This window comes from Rana temporaria, chromosome 6, assembly GCF_905171775.1.
Source record: "Rana temporaria chromosome 6, aRanTem1.1, whole genome shotgun sequence".
In the NCBI taxonomy this organism is placed as follows: domain Eukaryota; kingdom Metazoa; phylum Chordata; class Amphibia; order Anura; family Ranidae; genus Rana; species Rana temporaria.
Genome location: NC_053494.1, coordinates 20,101,273 through 20,119,894, shown reverse-complemented (window position 1 = coordinate 20,119,894; position 18,622 = coordinate 20,101,273). Strand labels below are relative to the sequence as shown.

At 43.3% G+C, this 18,622-nt stretch overlaps 1 protein-coding gene across 1 annotated transcript in view; it reads left to right on the top strand.

The window, feature by feature from the left end:
* FLII (FLII actin remodeling protein) overlaps nucleotides 1–18,622 on the top strand; it is a 55,137-nt gene that overhangs the window by 14,750 nt on the left and 21,765 nt on the right. Inside the window, exons 2-13 of the mRNA XM_040356414.1 lie at nucleotides 1,188–1,298; nucleotides 3,623–3,694; nucleotides 7,683–7,763; nucleotides 9,094–9,179; nucleotides 9,262–9,423; nucleotides 9,510–9,613; nucleotides 12,018–12,193; nucleotides 13,423–13,580; nucleotides 13,943–14,027; nucleotides 14,660–14,822; nucleotides 16,402–16,535; nucleotides 18,386–18,598. Coding sequence (XP_040212348.1) covers nucleotides 1,188–1,298; nucleotides 3,623–3,694; nucleotides 7,683–7,763; nucleotides 9,094–9,179; nucleotides 9,262–9,423; nucleotides 9,510–9,613; nucleotides 12,018–12,193; nucleotides 13,423–13,580; nucleotides 13,943–14,027; nucleotides 14,660–14,822; nucleotides 16,402–16,535; nucleotides 18,386–18,598 — 1,545 coding nt within the window. The remainder of the gene's footprint in view (nucleotides 1–1,187; nucleotides 1,299–3,622; nucleotides 3,695–7,682; nucleotides 7,764–9,093; nucleotides 9,180–9,261; nucleotides 9,424–9,509; nucleotides 9,614–12,017; nucleotides 12,194–13,422; nucleotides 13,581–13,942; nucleotides 14,028–14,659; nucleotides 14,823–16,401; nucleotides 16,536–18,385; nucleotides 18,599–18,622) is intronic.

Here is an 18,622-nt window from a genome sequence, read left to right as displayed (position 1 = left end):
GACAGATCTGCAGGAGACCTGCATGGCATCAGTGATCTGATCGTGGGTGCAATGCTTTCCAGGACCTGCAACAAAAATTAAATGCATTTATTATTTTTCTTTAAAAATGTGAATGTATCCTTTAAACCAGGGGTTGACAAAAATTTGCTTGGAATCTAGGAGCCAGGTAAAAAAGTTAGGAGCCAGAAAACGCGCCCCGTCCCGACAAGCTTGCGCGCAGAAGCGAACACATACGTGAGCAGCGCCCGCATATGTAAACGGTGTTCAAACCACACGTGAGGTATCGCCGCGATTGGTAGAGCGCGAGCAATAATTCTAGCCATAGACTTCCTCTGTAACTCAAAACATGCAACCTGTAGATTTTTTTTAAACGTCGCCTATGAAGATTTTAAAGGGTAAAAGTTTGTCGGCATTCCACGAGCGGACGCAATTTTGAAGCGTGACATGTTGGGTATGAATTTACTCGGCGTAACATTATCTTTCATAATATAAAAAAAAAAAATGGGGATAACTTTACTGTTTTATTTTTTAATTAAAAAAAGTGCGCTTGTAAGACCGCTGCGCAAATACGGCGTGACAGAAAGTATTGCAACGATCACCATTTTATTCTCTAGGGTGTTAGGATAAAAAATATATATAATGTTTGGGGGTTCTAATTAGAGGGAAGAATATGGCAGTGAAAATAGTGAAAAATTACATTAGAATTGCTGTTTAACTTGTAATGCTTAGCTTGTAATACCAACGGCCACCACCAGATGGCGCCAGATCACATCTGGTGGTAATAACTTGTAATACCAACGGCTCACCACCAGATGGCCCCAGCTCACAAAAAAAAAAAAAAAAAAAATTTTTTTTTTTTTTTTTTTTTGCCCCCCTTCCAATTCAAGTCGCCAGGACCCTATTTCTAGTCGCCATGGCGACCTGGCGCCCGGGATTTGTCGAGCCCTGCTTTAAACATGGCTCATGCTAAATTCCATTCTATTACCATGTAATACTAATTCATTGTCAGATGTGATATGTTGGATTAACACGTAAACTGCTGCTTCACTCACTGTTTTCTTGGGGCGGGGTTATCAATGTATGTAGAATTTTTGAACATTTCTCGTGATCGGTGTAGGTTCTGTGGTTTGGATATGACCCGTTTGCTCCAGTAATCAGGACTCTGACTTGTGTGTGTCTCTCTGCAGGGGGGATACTTTCCTGAACATGTGAAGTCTATGTCTAGCCTGCGATGGCTGAAACTGAACAGGACCGGACTCTGCTACCTACCAGAGGAGCTCTCTTCCCTGCACAAGTTGGTAAGTCCTCTTCATCACATGGATCTTTTTGTATGTGAGTGCCAGAAATGTGCAGAGAAGGGCAACCAAACTGATAAGAGGCATGGAGGAGCTCAGCTATGAGGAAAGATTAGAGGATATCAATTTATTCACTCTTGAGAAGAGGATATGATCAACATGTACAAATATATAAGGGGTCCATATAGTGAACTTGGTGTCTTTACAATCAACACTGAGGACAAGGGGGCACTCTTTACGTCTAAAGGAAAAGAGATTTCATCTCCAAATACGGAAAGGTTTCTTCACAGTAAGAGCTGTGAAAATGTGGAACAGACTCCCTCCAGAGGTGGTTCTGGTCAGCTCAGTAGATTGCTTTAAGAAAGGCCTGGATACTTTCCTAAATGTACATAATATAAGATTTGTAGGTAAAGTTGATCCGGGGGAAATCCGATTGCCTCTCGGGGGATCAGGAAGGCATTTTTTCCCCTGCTGTAGCAAATTGGATCATGCTCTGCTGTTTTGTTTTTTTTTGCCTTCCTCTGGATCAACTGTGGGTATGGAGTTGGGTGGATGGGATTGTACTGTGTTTTTTATTTTGTTTGTTTATTTTTTTGTGGTTGGACTGGATGGACTTGTGTCTTTTTTCAACCTGACTAACTATGGGCCAGATTCACCAAAGAGATACGACGGCGTTTCTCCTGATACGCCGTCGTATCTCTGTTTCTATCTATGTGACTGATTCATAGAATCAGTTACGCATAGATATCCATAAGATCCGACAGGTGTAATTGTTTTACACTGTCGGATCTTAGGATTCAGTACCGCGGCCGCCGCTGGGGGGAGTTTGCGTCGTAAACCAGCGTCGGGTATGCAAATTAGGAGTTACGGCGATCCACGACGGATTTTCGCGTTCGCTACGTCGCCGCTAGTCTAGTTTCCCGTCGCAAAGTTAGTCATTATTTGACCTGCCCTAACTTTAGTCAGCAATCGTATTTGCTGTATAAAGTATGGCCGTCGTTCCCGCGTCGAAATTTAAAATTTAACGTCGTTTGCGTAACACGTCCGGGAATACGGAAGTACGCTACGCGCGTCGTCGTTCGAAAAAATGACGTCACGGCGCGCAAAGCACGACGGGAATTGCGCAACTGAGCATGCGCAGTAGGTCCGGCGCGGGAGTGCGCCTAATTTAAATGGCACACGCCCATTTGAATTGGCCCGCCTTGCGCCGGAGGCCGCCGGCGTAGTTTTTTCATCGCAAGTGCTTGGTGAATCAGGCACTTGCGATGAAAACTTGCGGCGGTGTAACGTATCTACGATACGTTACGCCTGCGCTCACCTACGTGAATCTGGCCCTATGTAACTATGTAAATGTTCACCTTCAAGATTCAAGAATAAATACTTCTTTCTTTTTTGTGTGTGCTTTTTTTTTTTTTTTCTGTTAAAATGCTCCTCTTGACATCCATTACCATACCAGTGAGTTGGCCCCACCCTTCCAGTGCCAGAGACATAAGAGGAAGTGAGGGGAAATCTCCACTTGCACAGGTATCGCTAGAACAAATGTTCCTATTGGGAGATTTCTCATCACCTCTTGTTTTGTTGACAACTGTAGAAGTTTGAGTTCTCTCTATCTGTCCCATTAACAATGGTCCCCAGGACACATAGAGGGGTGAATCTCTGCAGCAGTCCCTGCTCTGTGCCCCACACAGTCCTTCCAACATCACCCAAAACAAGCATAAAGTTGTTGCACTTTAATCACTTGCCGACTGCACTATAGTGGAATGACAACTACAGTGCAGTCATCCAGTTGTGGAAGGTCATCATATGACATCCTTCCGTAATCGTGCCCGGTGCGCCCTATGAACGCGGTGTCCCCTAGAAACTGCTCGTCCCAGATCGAGGTGAAGAGCCAATCGGCGGTTCTTTACCACGTGATCATCTTTGTGTAATCAAAGCTGATCATGATGTAAACAGAACCCGGTTATCTGCGTTCCTTTCCTCATACGAACATATTCGCCAGCACACTGTGGATCGTCCGGTTACATCCAAAAATTTAATGCAAAACAAACATCACAATAGTGCAACGTTTCGAGGTCACACAGGACCTCTTCATCAGGCATTTTTGGAGTGGTCTAGTAAAGTTCCCCGCTAGTGGGCGAAAGCGCTGCTAACACAAGCGGCGCTATACCACCGACTCTCTCACTGCCCCAGTGTTAAAGGGTTTGTAAAGGTAATTAAAATCGAGGTCCTTAGTACAATGTGTGACTGCATATCCATTTCTGTGACTTCAAGTGGGCTTTAATGGAGGTTAATGATGTTTGGTAATCGGGTTTCTCTCCCTTTTTCAGGAGCATCTGTCAGTGAGTCACAACAACCTAACCACGCTACATGGCGAGCTGTCTTCTCTCCCCTGCCTGAGGGTGAGTATACCTAACCTCCTATATAGTGTGTACTTGTCTCAATCCAGAGCACTGAGTGTCATTTCTGTCTGCTGCCCTTTCCTCTGCTATCGGCATTATTCCCTTCAAATGCCTTGTTCACACGACCGGTTTTCCCGTCGGGAAAACTACCATGACAGCTTTTGGCCGGCCGTGTGTATGCTCCATCGCAGTTTTCCCGATGAGATAACTAAAAAAAAAAAAAGAGAAGATGGTTTCTTTTTTTCCCGGCTGACTTTTTCCCGTCAGGAAAACCGCCCGTGTTTATGCTTTCACGAGGGGCGGGGACGCGCATGCTCAGAATCAAGTATGAGACGGGAGCGCTTGTTCTGGTAAAACGCTGTAATAGACTGAAAAGCACAAAAACAGAAAAGCGCAAATTGTCTCTCACCAAACTTTTACAGGCACGAGAATCCGCAAAAGCAGCCCAAAGGGTGGCGCTGTTTGAATGGAACTTCTCCTTTTTATTGTCCCGTCGTACGTGGTGATACGTCACCGCGCTTTGGACGGGCGGTATTTGGCCTGATCGTGCGTATGCAAGGCAGGCTTGAGAGGAATCCCGTCGGGAAAAACTTCATCTTTTTTCCTGCCGAGAAAAACAGTCGTGTGTACGAGGCATAACAACATTTTCCTGACACCAAGAGAAAAAAGGTGAGAGGATGGAAATGGCCCGCCTGTCTGTTTTTGTATCCGGTCTGCGGGACCGATGGGGGGAGTAGGACCACCATTCGTCTATTTTTGGCGGACAGGGTTGGATTGGATGGCAGCGGGTGTCAGCGGACATGTGTCTGCTGACATACGCTGCTTCATAGAAGAGACTGAAGGGTCCGATTATGTCCGCCTGAAAGATTGACAGGCCGATCAGATCGGAAAGCCCATGTGAAAGGGGTATCGGCTGAAATCTCACAAAACCAGACAGAGCAGAGCACCCTTTAACCCTTCCAATGCTGGAGAGCGATCAGTGATTTGTCTAGACAGTTGTTGGCGGTTTTGTGTTTTTCCAGCTGCAGGGGATTGTTATTTCTGTCTTCCCTCAGTGACATTTAGGGACGGGTGACAGGACCTGTTATACAGATCACCCCATTGTGGCTAAATGAAGCGGCCAGTGTCCCTTTCATTCATACAAGGGGAGTATTGTCTGTCGCTCACTTCAATCCGTCCGGATCCAGGATATGTATTTAGACTTTTACAGATGAATTTGGGTTTGTAAGCTTTATATTGTGGATCATGTTTACCTAGGAGAAGCGTGTTCATAAAAACAATACATGGAAAAAAAACATTAGTGTACTTTGTGTGTACTGCTGTAAGGGTAAATGAGCTGTAAAAGAGCAGTACATTTATTTCTGTATATGAAGTCTGACTGTGATCCTGAGCAGTGGCGGCCCGTCCATAGGGGGCGCCCGGGCGCCGCCCCCCCCTCCCCAAGTCAGTTAAAACATTATAATAATTTTTTTTTTTTTTTTTTTTTTTTAAAACATGTCCCTTTAAAAAAAAAAAATGCAAAAAAAGGTCCTTATGTGCACTGTGTCAGGCGCCGGGCGCCGGGTGCAGTTCGGTACGAGTAGCGCCACGTCTGTGCAATCACAAGATTGCAGACGAGGCGCTACATTGGCAGGAAAAAAATGCATTTGTGGCGGAGCCGATCGCGCCACAGCTTCCGGCGTATTGTGTATTGTGTATATTGTGGCCGGGCGCGTGCACTGCACCCAGTATATTGCTGTGCATAGTGCCGACATCAGGAAGTGACGTCGGCACTCTGCATCTCAGAGGGACGCATCCCCGTGAGCCACACATCTCCGTGAGCCAGCCGTTCTACAGGTACAGAAGCAGGCTCAGTAATTACCAAAAGTGTCCCTGTTTGTTGAATACAGAAGGGTGCATCACAGTCGTAGGAATCAGTGCAGTGATAAATGAAATGGTGACATAGCAAGAGGAAAGGGTGAGGATCATGTGCAGTGGAGAGTGTGGGGGTTGGTATGCGGGGTGGCGGAGGTACTGTGATCTGATCTGATCTGAGCAGAGCAGAGCGTGTGTTATCCTGTCAGTGCCATACAGCAGCATCTTGTACTGTGATCTGTGATGATCGGACTGCAGGTGGAGGGAGATCTGCTTCTGTGTCCCGGGAACAGGGCTGGACTGGGACACAAATTTGGCCCTGGACTTCATCCAGACTGGCCCACTTTGACAGGTCTCTCCCATGGCGGCCGGACAACTCCCCCACCCCCCCCCCCCCCGGTCACCCAAGCCCCCTCTCCCCCTTCACTAGCCACTAGCTGTTCTACTTTATTAGAGTAGAACGGCTGGTACTGGTACTCTATAGGCAGTACCAGTGGAGAAGCTAGACATTATTTCTCCCGGGGCAAAGAATCAGTTTAGTGCCCCCCCATGGGACAAGATTAGGCAGAAGTGAGAAACTCCCAGGCCATAGCTGTTGAGTCAGCTGTCTGTCCCCTCACCCATGCTCCTCTTTCGTTCCCCCTGCTCCTCTGGTCCTCCCCCTGCTTCTTTGTTCCCCCCTCGTGAGCGCTGCAGGAAGGGAGAGACAGAGGAGCAGAGGGGGGCGGCGGTCCGCTGTCACTGAAGCCGGCCCACTGAGCCATCGGCCCACCGGGAAACTCCCTGTAGTCCCAATGGCCAGTCCATCCCTGCCCGGGAATCAACTCTGCCCTAAAATCAGCCATCAGCCAGAGCCATTCACCCGACAGTGTGCTGCTGTGTCAGAGACATGTGTCAGGCAGGAGAAGGGGGGCCATGGGGGACTGATCTAATGCTTCTCTTATTCACTACTAAATCCCTGGGGAAGGACAGTGATACATCTCTCTTGGTCTATCTATCTATCTACATGTCTATCTATCTATCTATCTACATGTCTATCTATCTATCTACATGTCTGTCTATCTATCTATCTATCTATCTATTTATCTACATGTATGTCTCTCTAACTACATGTCTGTCTATCTATCTATCTACATGTCTATCTATCTGCATTTCTGTCTATTTATATATCTACATGTCTATTGATCTTCCTATCTTTCTACATGTCCTATCTATCTATCTATCTATCTATCTATCTATCTATCTATCTATCTATCTATCTATCTATCTATCTATCTACATGTCTGTCTCTCTAGTTATCTATCTATCTATCTATCTACATGTCTATCTATCTATCTGTCTATCTATCTATCTATCTATCTATCTATCTATCTATCTATCTATCTATCTATCTATCTATCTATCTATCTATCTATCTACATATCTATCTACATATCTATCTATCTATCTATCTATCTACATGTCTATCTATCTACATGTCTGTCTATCTATCTATCTATCTATCTATCTATCTATCTGTCTATCTACATGTATGTCTCTCTATCTATCTATCTATCTATCTATCTATCTATCTATCTATCTATCTATCTGCATTTCTGGTTATCTATTTTTCCATCTACATGTCTTTATCTATCTATATGCATGTATATCTGTCTATCTATCTATCTATCTATCTATCTATCTATCTATCTATCTGCATTTCTGGTTATCTATTTTTCCATCTACATGTCTTTATCTATCTATATGCATGTATATCTGTCTATCTATCTATCTATCTATCTGTCTGTAGGCCCTATTGCGGGCGAGTGATCGGGGGGGGGGGGGGGGGTTGGGTGGGGGTTTGTTTGCGCCCCCCCAAAAAAATGGAGCACCAGCCGCCACTGATCCTGAGATAAATATAGAGGGCTCATTTAATCCCCCAAATTAGGAATTAGGGGGATACCAGCTTACACCCGGCTCTCCTTCTCTTCTCTGGTGCCTGAACAGAGCTGTGAGGGAATGAAAGGAAGGGGAGAATGATGATAAATCAATGTGAAGCTTTTGCTTTGCCCAGTGTGAAAAAAGACAGGATTATCTAAAGGCCATGTTCTCTCTGCAGTCAGTCTAATTTGTGTCTTCCCCTTCTTGTCTCCAGGCTATTGTAGCTCGAGCCAACAATTTGAAAAATTCGGGGATCCCTGATGACATCTTTGAGCTGGATGACTTGTCAGTACTGGTACGTGCCAATGCATACTAAATGGTTATCATTATGTGTGTGTGTGTGTACTGTATATGTTTTATGGTGGTGATAATGTTTATATAGCACCAACAATTTATTAAGTGCCTTACATACACTTTTATATCAGTCTCTGCCCTTAAAGCGAAATTCCACCCAAAAATTGAACTTTTTTTTCGAACCCTCCCCCCTTCCGGTGGCACCTTTCGGGGGGGGGGGGGGTATGTGCAGATGCCTGTCTAAGACAGGTATTTGCACCCACTTCCAGGAACAGACTCGTGCGGGAGTCACGGCCCTACTCGCACTCCCGCTGTCTTCTGGGAAACACACTGCGAGCGGGGAACCAGTGACGGTGTGCCGCGCTACTCGCGCATGCGCAGTAGGGAACCGAGCAGTGAAGCTGCAACGCTACACTTTCCCATTTTCCTCACCGAGGATGGCGGCGGGTGCAAGCGAGGGAGGAGCGATTTGCTCGTCCTCGGCTGCCAACATCGCGGGGGCGCTAGACAGGTAAGTGTCCATATTTTAAAAGTCAGCAGCTGCAGTGTTTGTAGCTGCTGGAACCTCCGCTTTAAAGTGTTACTAAACCCAGCACCCTGCATTCACTATATCTGGTCTCCCATAACATGGAAATGCAATTATTTCAGTAAATATAAACTGCTAAATACATTTTCTCATCAGCAATATATAGCAGTATTGTGACTTCTATCGGTGTCTGGTTAAAGCTTGTAGCAGAAGTTTTCATTCTCCCCTGATTATAAATAGAAAAATAAGCAGCACTCTAAATAAATAATACAGTAAATTAACACATCCGCAATAAATGTCATTCAGTTGTGCAGATTGAAATAAAGTTCCATGTGCAAAGAATGAAACTCCAATAGTAATAATGCTACACGAAAAATAAGTCGATAAACTCAAATAAGTCCATAGGTGCAAACAATCCAAGTGTAGGCAAGGCCTTAGCCCTGGTTCACAATAATGCGACTTCAGATGTGTATCAGAACGCATGGAATCGCACGGCAGGTGCAATAACATGATTTTCAATGGAGGCTGTTCACATGTATGCTGTTCGAGCACAATGCGATTTTGAAGAGGGTTCAGTGCGTGTTTGGTGCGGTTCGATGAGCTTTTGAACTCTGTTTCATTTAATGGATACCGCATACAAAAGGCATAGCTGTTCAAACAAAATGCAATTCCTGCGCGGTTTGTACATAAGTGTGAGCCTACCAGACGACAGCTCAGGAGTAGGGTGCACATGATCCTCCTTGTACTTTTGGTTCTGTGTAAATATAAGTTGCTGTGTGTTGAGTGCATTGGGTTTCTCTTGCAGGATCTCAGCTATAACCAGCTGGCGGAGTGTCCAAGGGAGCTGGAGAACGCTAAAAACATGCTGGTCCTTAACCTCAGCCACAACAGGTGAGAGGTCATAGGTCAGAGAGCTGATCCCGCCACACGGGACTACGAGTATTCTTATATCTCTCTGTTCTTCTATTCCCAGCATTGACAACATCCCCAACCAGCTGTTCATAAATCTGACGGATCTTATATATCTGGACCTGAGTGACAACAAACTGGACAGCCTGCCGCCCCAGATGAGGAGGCTGGTGCACCTGCAGACCCTCATCCTGAATAATAACCCCCTCATGCATGCCCAGCTCAGGTCAGACTGCTCTACCGTACATTTCAGGAGGGTGGCTTGGTGCTGACATTATTTTATTATAATTGTATTCCTATATCTTTTAACAGGCAGCTTCCTGCAATGATAGCCCTGCAGACTGTGCATCTAAGGAACACGCAGCGAACCCAGAGCAACCTACCTACTTCCTTAGAAGGCCTGACTAATCTATCAGGTAGCGTACTGTGAGGGTCAATTTTATGCACATAAGTTTATGTATTCACATGGTGATGCATTTCTTTATCCTTCTTTTAAAGTTTCTGTATGACATAGAGAGAAAGTTTTGACAGCCATAAAAATACTTATGGCTGCTTCCTTCTACACCTTATAAATGAGGGATTTTGTTTTCATTGCTTTTAAAGTATTTCACATGCAGTGTTCTGTTTTTCTTACACCGGACGTTAAAAAAACGAGATGCAAATGCAGTACCGATGCTAGGAAAAAGTGGCTGTAAAAACTTGCGTTAAAAGGGTTGTAAAGGTAAAAAAAAAATCCCTAAATAGCTTCCTTTACCTTAGTGCAGTCCTCCTTCACTTACCTCATCCTTCCATTTTGCTTTTAAATGTCCTTATTTCTTCTGAGAAATCCTCACTTCCTGTTCTTCTGTCTGTAACTCCACACAGTAATGCGAGGCTTTCTCCCTGGTGTGGAGAAAGCCTCTTGAGGGGGCGAGCAGGAGGGTCAGGACACTCTCTACTTTGCAGATAGAGAAAGGAGCTGTGTGTTAGTGGGTGCCCTGACACTCCTGCTCACCCCCTCCCCCCTCAAGAGGCTTTCTCCACACCAGGGAGAAAACCTTGCATTACTATGTGGAGTTACAGACAGAAGAACAGGAAGTGAGGATTTCTCAGAAGAAATAAGGACATTTCAAAGCACAATGGAAGGATGAGGTAAGTGAAGGAGGACTGCACTAAGGTAAAGGAAGCTATTTAGGGATTTTTTTTTTTTTTTTACCTTTACAACCCCTTTAAGGCCTCTTAACCACTTAAGCCCCGGACCATTTGGCTGGCCTTTAACTGACAATTGCGCGGTCGTGCGACGTGGCTCCCAAACAAAATTGACGTCCTCCCCCCCCCCCCCCCCCCCAACACAAATAGAGCTTTGGTATTTGATCACCTGCGGTTTTTATTCTTTGCGCTATAAACAAAAATAGCGCGACAATTTTGAAAAAAAATGCAATATTTTTCCTTTTTTGCTTTAAAAATCGCAATAAGCGTTTATTGATTGGTTTGCGCAAAATTCATAGCGTCTACAAAATAGGGGATAGTTTTATGGAATTTTTATAAAAAAATATTTTTTTACCAGTAATGGCGGCAATCTGCATGACACTTTTGACACCATTGTAATTTTTACAGCGATTCGTGCTATAAAAATGCACTTTTTACTGTAAAAAATGTAGTGGGCGCTGAAGGGGTTAGTGTGTCCTAGGGAGTGATTGTAACTGTTAGGGGGCCTGGCTACGAGTGACACGTCACTGATCGCTGATCCGGATGAGAGGAAGCAGACGATCATGTCACTAGGAAGAACGGGGAGATGTGTTTACACTATCATCTCCCCGTTCTTCAGCTCCGTGACACACCGGTGGACATTGGGTCCCACGGGCACGGTCACGGAGCTCACAACAGGGTCGCGAGCACGGCGGCGGCGGCAAATTAAAGAGGACATACCTGTCCCTGCCATTCTGTCAACGTAAATCTGTGTGCAGCGGTTAAAAAAGCTTTAGTACAGCTTTTTTTTTTCTGAGCTGAAATACAGCCCATTCATTGTAATGTACCTATGCACACGGGCGCATTGCCAAGCGATGTGTATTCTTCAGTAAAACATTTATTTTTTTTTGAAAAATTAGCATTTTTTTTTGGTCAGTAATTTATACCTTGTGCGTGCAAATGCACGCAAATATGCACAATACATGGCAGCGTTTCTAAGCCCTCTTCTATTTTCCACTCCCAATCCAATTACTACGGCCTAAAAATGCTTGATGCGGCTTAATGCTGTATACAGCGTTGACACGCACTCGGCTGCATCAGGTGTTTTTACAGCTGTAATGCTGCTGCTCCAAAACGCACTGGCCCTGTGTTGTTGTTTTTTTTTTTTTTTTTACAATGGGTTTACAACCTGTTTAAAAGAGGAGTTTGGGTTTTAGAGACCAAAAAATTAAATAATAATTCTAATCTAGGTGGATCGATCCAATGCTGCATCTGTCCCCCACCACTTCCAAGAGAACTGAGCAATTAGAAGACCACTGATCACTCGGTTTTCATTTAGCAGAGAGCTGGTGATTGTCAGTCACCAGCTCTCTTCTCTGCCTTTCCCAGCGCTCAATGTTAGATGTTAGGAGTCGTGCAATCGATTATGTTTTGGGTAGAAAAATAAATGCTTGTTGAAGGCCTTGGCTTTGTGTCGATGGCGTCGGTTTGAGATCATTCAGAATTCATTGATGGGTGCATTTGACCTGCAGTTGATCATCTTCAGACCTGCTTCAAGCTGTATAGGAATGCAAAAGCCCCTCGACACAGGCTCTAAGTTTTCACAGCTAATTTGCATGCTTGATTTCATGTTTACTTTTGCTTCCGTTCCAGATGTGGACCTTTCAATGAATGATCTGAGTCGGGTTCCGGAGTGCCTTTACACACTCGCCAACTTGAAGCGCCTGAACCTAAGCAGCAACCAGATCGATGAACTATCCCTATGTATCGACCAATGGGCTCAACTAGAGACCCTCAACTTGTCCCGCAATAAGCTGACCTCACTGCCGGTAAGTGACCCGCTCCATCTCTTAACCCACCATTTTTTAAAGTGTCTCTGAAGCCTCTGATAAGGACTGAAAATCAAAGCAACCTGTGAAAGAAGAAGTTTTTTTGCTTGCCTGTCAAGCATGCATTGTGCTGGATATTTACTGTCTATCTGATAGCTTATTCCCTGCTGAGGTCCTTTACATCAACCCCTCTGTCACTGTAGGACACAGTAATTGTGTGTGTGTGTGTGTGTATTTAATATATATATATATACACACACACTCACAAAACAGAATTTTTATTTTCTCTTCTTGATCCTAGCAGTTTTTTTTTTTTTTTTTTTCTTCTTTTTCTTCTTTTTCTTCTTTTTCTTCTTCTTCTTCTTCTTCTTCTTCTTCTTCTTCTTCTTCTTCTTCTTCTTCTTCTTCTTCTTCTTCTTCTTCTTCTTCTTCTTCTTCTTCTTCTTCTTCTTCTTCTTCTTCTTCTTCTTCTTCTTCTTCTTCTTCTTCTTCTTCTTCTTCTTCTTCTTCTTCTTCTTCTTCTTCTTCTTCTTCTTCTTCTTCTTCTTCTTCTTCTTCTTCTTTCTTCTTCTTCTTCTTCTTCTTCTTCTTCTTCTTCTTCTTCTTCTTCTTCTTCTTCTTCTTCTTCTTCTTCTTCTTCTTCTTCTTCTTCTTCTTCTTCTTCTTCTTCTTCTTCTTCTTCTTCTTCTTCTTCTTCTTCTTCTTCTTCTTCTTCTTCTTCTTCTTCTTCTTCTTCTTCTTCTTCTTCTTCTTCTTCTTCTTCTTCTTCTTCTTCTTCTTCTTCTTCTTCTTCTTCTTCTTCTTCTTCTTCTTCTTCTTCTTCTTCTTCTTCTTCTTCTTCTTCTTCTTCTTCTTCTTCTTCTTCTTCTTCTTCTTCGCTGTGGCAATGTAACTTCAGTGTGCATGTGCAGGAGTTAAGTTATCAGTGGCCACCCAATACCAAGTTCAGGAGACAACCGACCGAAAAGTAATCAAGAAGGTGGAGGTGGGGAGTGTATACATTGTATTGCTGGAGAGGAGGAAAGCACAAGGGGGGGGGGGGGCTAGGTGAGCATAATATGCAAGTATGCACTTGTTCACACACTTTTTTGCATGCGTTAAAGCAAACCCTGTTGTGAATGAGCTTTTAAATGTTGAGTTTTTATGTTATGTTGCAGTCCACTGGAGTGGAAAGCTAGTACTGCTTTAGTTTGGTGTCTGCTTATTCTCTGCCTGTTCTCTCTTTCCAGTCTGCTATTTGCAAGCTATCCAAGCTGAAGAAGCTTTACCTGAATTCCAACAAGCTGGACTTTGATGGCATCCCCTCAGGAATAGGAAAACTTGGCAGCCTGGAGGAGTTCATGGCTTCTAACAATAACCTGGAACTTATCCCAGAAAGCCTGTGCAGGTAAGGAGGATCACCGGGGTGTCATGGCACCTGGATCATGACACGAAGGAGGCTGTAAAGGAAGCTTCTTAAGGTCATGTAGTCCCCGGGTCTGATGTTTTTTTAAAATAGATAGGTTAGCATAGGCAATGTTCTAGTTTGTGTGTAGTATTTGGAAGCAGCTTGAAGAATAGGGTGGTCGGGGTGGAGCATCAGCTGGGTTAGAGTGCATTGTTTACCCCTGGGTGTGGAGGTGTGGGTCCTTCAGTGGGTGGGGGAGGTGGCGAACTTGTCTTTGGGTGCAGGCAGCATTATCCCCTTTTTTATCTGATGCCTTTGAATAATTTTTTTTATACTAGTAAAATTGTATTTCTTGTTTCCAGATGTGGCAAATTGCGCAAGTTGGTCCTAAATAAAAATCGCCTGGTGACCCTGCCAGAAGCTGTCCACTTCCTGCCAGACTTAGAGGTGGGTGGCAGGACCTTCTGTTCTCCTGCTTTGTATCATGGCATACTTCTCTTTTATTAGACTTCACTGCAGTACTGTGCATCATTACAGGGAAATTGGGCAACACTTCATAGCCAATGGCAAGTGAGACATTCACTTAGAGACCCACTTGTAAAAATGACATTTACCTAGAAGTCTCCCAGAGAGGCTTTTTTTGCATAACTTTGCAAGGGAGGCATTACCTGGGGGTTCATTTCATGTACTTGGTACTTCAGTGAAGTCAGTCTGCACAATGCTTTAACCACTAGATGACTGCAATATGTAAAGGAATGTTCTGGGGCACACTCGCCCTCTCCTTCTCCTTCTTTCTCTACTCCCTTTTTTCTCTTTTTTTTTTTTTTTTTTTATTTTCCCTCCTTGCCGTCCCCTCCTTCACACACACCCCCTTTCCCTTCCGCTTCCTTCTTTCCCTCCATTTTTAAAATTTTCCTCTCTTTTCTCTCTTCTTTTTCTTTCTCTTTTCTCTCTTCTTTTCTTTTTTCTTTCCTGAGTATGTCAAAAAGAATAAAGGTACCCCCTCACAATTCTTTAACTGTTGCCAAAAAAGAGCGAGTGTAACACCAGTCTTCTCTTTTGTTTCTTATCCAACACAGGTCCTTGATGTAAGAGAGAATCCAAGTCTGGTGATGCCCCCCAAACCAGCTGACCGCACATCCGAATACTACAATATTGATTTTTCCCTGCAAAACCAGCTGCGGCTGGCAGGAGCCTCACCAGCCACTGTCGCAGCTGCTGCCGCAGCTGGGGGTGAGTTGGGTGAGTACCAGCCAATCCTTGATACAACTTTTGATATAGTAAAAAATAAATGGCCAGATCTATTTCTAACTGATTTTTAGTCTCCACTGAGAAATGTATTTGCTTAGTCCAGTTTATTTACTTAATGGAAAAGAAACAAAGTGCGCCAGACTAAGCGCAGCATTTAAAAATTAATTTAATAAAAAAAAAAAAAAAATGGCTACTCAGAGAGGAAGTGATATTTAGGCATATAGGTAATGTAGGGTCCAGACTCGCTATACAGTCCCCGGTCACGTAAGGAGCTGGGTTCCAGCGATTTGATGACAGGCCGTGGGAAGATGGAGCCTCTGTAAAACAGTTGGATAGCTAGCTGAACTGCACGCTGTACAGTCTCGTCTGCGTCCGGACACCGGAACCATAAGTGCGTGGCGGCGTGGAATGCAATCTTCGGGAGGGTCCATGAACCAGAAGTGACTGTGCAACCAATCGGATGACACGTTTCACAGCTTCCGCTGTTTCTTCAGATTTGGCTTGTTTTTTTTAAATAAATACATTTTTAAATGCTACACTTAGTCTGGCGCACTTTGTTTCTTTTCCATTTTATTAAATCCACCCCCCCCCCCCTTTTAACTTATTGCATTATTTTGCTACAGACATTACTCATGTTGGTTCTTGCGCTATCTTCTCCTTCAGTTTATTTACTTATACTGGCAATGCATACTGCAATCTGATTGTAAAATCTCCTCCTCTAGGTTTAACGAAGCTGTAATTTAAATTAATACTATTTTAAAGGCCGACTGCAGGCACAAGTATCTTAATGGATTTATGGCTGCCAAATGTTACTGTTCCTGAAAAGCCCATCACAGTCATGCAGACATATGACTTTATCAGTTAGTTTATATGCCAGGATTAGGACAGCTACCGCTGTGCTTCCTGGGTCCTCCAGATGTAAGCTCTCCAAACCTTAGACCCCAGGTCATGTCTCCACACCCCTTTCCTCCTTAGTCACAAAACACATGGCCCCAGGCTCAGATTTTTTTTTCATAAACTTTTTATTGCTTGTTTTTGAAAACCATATACAATAAACACAAGAGAAAAAATGCCACATACATTGTACAGTCATGTAAATAGAGAACTATATATTGGAAAAGACAAGTTATTAGCAATTTCTTCCAATGGGTAAGAATAGGGTCTTATGCCATGAAGACTAGACAGTGAGGGTATGGCAAACAAATTCTAATGGACATTTGACCCGTGTTCCTGAGTGCAATACCCGAGTTGGCCAGATATGACCACTGCATATTTATATAAAATAAGTTGTCTTTGGATTTTTAGCATTTCACAGATTTTCCTGTTCTCTCCTTACCACATGGGAAGGTTACATTCTTCCCCATACCCACAAGCCCTGCTCAGTTATACGGTGGGGAGGGGGGGGGCACGGAGAGAAACCTAGTCATACTTTGCTGTGGCAAGCTGGTGGGGTTTCAGAAGGCACTATCACTCTGAGTGGAATGGTGCAGTTACAGTGATGGATTGCTAAATAGAAGTGTTATCAGGGATTGCAATACTTTCTGCTTAAAATTGTGCCATCGCTTTTCAGGCAGCACCCCAAAAGACCCTTCGGCCAGGAGAATGCGTCTGCGGCGCAGAAAGGACTCCAACCAGGACGACCAGGCTAAACAAGTGCTAAAGGGAATGTCTGATGTGGCAGAGGAAAAAAATAAGAAAAGTCAGGTGAGAGGATTAAAGGGGTTGTAAACCTTCCACCTTAATTCATCCTTTGAAATAACTAACTATTAAATTATAGGAATTAGAATTTCCTTTAAAATTTGGCTGTTGGTGAATGTAATGAATACAAATTTATCTGAAGTTACGAATTATCCGAAATAAAGAATGCAGCGTCTAAACAAACGGAACAAAATAATAATATTTAATTAACAATAATGTTGTTTGTTTGTTTATTATTATTATTATTAATTTGTTAAGTTTCATTCGTTTTAGATACGGCATTCATTTTTACGGACAATTCGTAACTTCGGATAAATTCGTATTTGTTATGTTCACTAACGGCCAATTTTTAAATGAAATTACAATACCTATAATTTTAATAGTTAAAGCAGTGTTCTGCCAAAAAAATAAATGATTAAAATACTTATTAGAATACTTATCTGTCCTGGGTGCCCACGATGTAGGCAGCCAAAGCCGATCTGTCCGTCGGCTCTCAGCAGCTGCCACCGCCATCTTTGGTAAGGGAATCAGGTTCCCTACTGCGCATGCGGGAGTCGTGCTGCGGGTCCTCACTGGTCCCTTCTGTCTTCTGGGACCTGTGTGTCCTCCAGAAGACAGCGAGGGGAGGACAGAGTAGGCGCCGGAAGTGGCATAGGTCCCCGCAGTGATCTATGCCAGGAAGTGCGAGCAAATACCCGTATTACACAGGTATCTGCTCCCTCCCCCCCCCCCCTGAAAGGTGCCAAATGTGACACCAGAGGGGAGGAGGATTCAGAAAAGTTCATTTGAATTTTCGGATTTTCATTATTGTGTTTGGATTTCCAAATATTTGAAAAAATTCAAAAATTTGGATATTTCCGATTTTTTAAAGAATTTTTGTCTAAATTCGTTAAACTAATTTGGAACTAAGCGAATTGCACATGTCTAAATGGTACATAACCCCAGATTAAAATTCACAAATATCTAATCGGAAAAATCACCAAACGGCTGGCAAGATTGTGATACTATATTAAATATGGCCCACATTTTGGTGTGAATGGTTCAAAATGTAAAAATACAGGAAAGAAGCGTTATCGCTGATTAAGGAGATTATAGAAATATAAAAAGATCCATGGGTATACATATTCCATGGTATGGAGACCCAAATAAAACATTATAAAAATACTCTGATACCACATTTTATTAAATGCTGCTTTAAAATCTAATACCACTACACTGGCAGAAACAAGAGGGTCCGATAATAGGTGAATGGATGAGAAAAGTAGAATCTAGATACAAAATGGAACAACTGTGATGTAGTGAGTGGGAAAATGGGGGCAATGTGGGAAAGCTGGACTGTATTTAAAAGTATTTAAAAGAACGAAGAAATATGCTGAAGAGATCGAAATGGAGGAAAAGGGAATGGATTACATGGGGAAGGATGCCAGGGGAAAATAAGAAAACAGGAAGGGTAAAAAAGGGGGGGGGGGGGGTTGTATAAAACTATTTTTGGAAGATAATTTTTCAGCTTTTTAATTGAATTTTTGAAAATGAATAAATATTATAATAATTAAAAAAAAAGTCAAATAGAGACAAAGTAGACCATGCTGATTAAATGATGATTTGTGGGTCTCTGATAATGTTGTAGGATTTCACTTTTCTCTCTGAACACTTTTATGCAAACTAGCAGATACGTTTTCACAAATGATAAGCTCCACATTCTTCCGAGATAAGACCTTGTTTGTATCTTGCTGGGTTATTATTGGATATATGATCTTCTGTAAAATGTTACATTTAAGTAGCCTGTGTTTTGTGTCCGCTGGACATTTGCAGTCTTCCATCGATATGCAGCATTTTATATTCTGCTCTGCCCACAGGAGAACGGTGACATGAAATACACAGACCTAAAGGCCCGCCGTTGGGATCAGGGCCTGGAAAAGCCACAACTGGATTACTCCGAGTTCTTCACGGAGGACGTCGGCCAGATTCCCGGCCTCACCGTCTGGCAGATTGAAAACTTTATCCCGATTTTGGTGGACGAAGCTCTGCATGGGAAGTTTTATGAGGCTGACTGCTACATTGTACTGAAGGTGAGCGTGTTTGGTCTATTTACC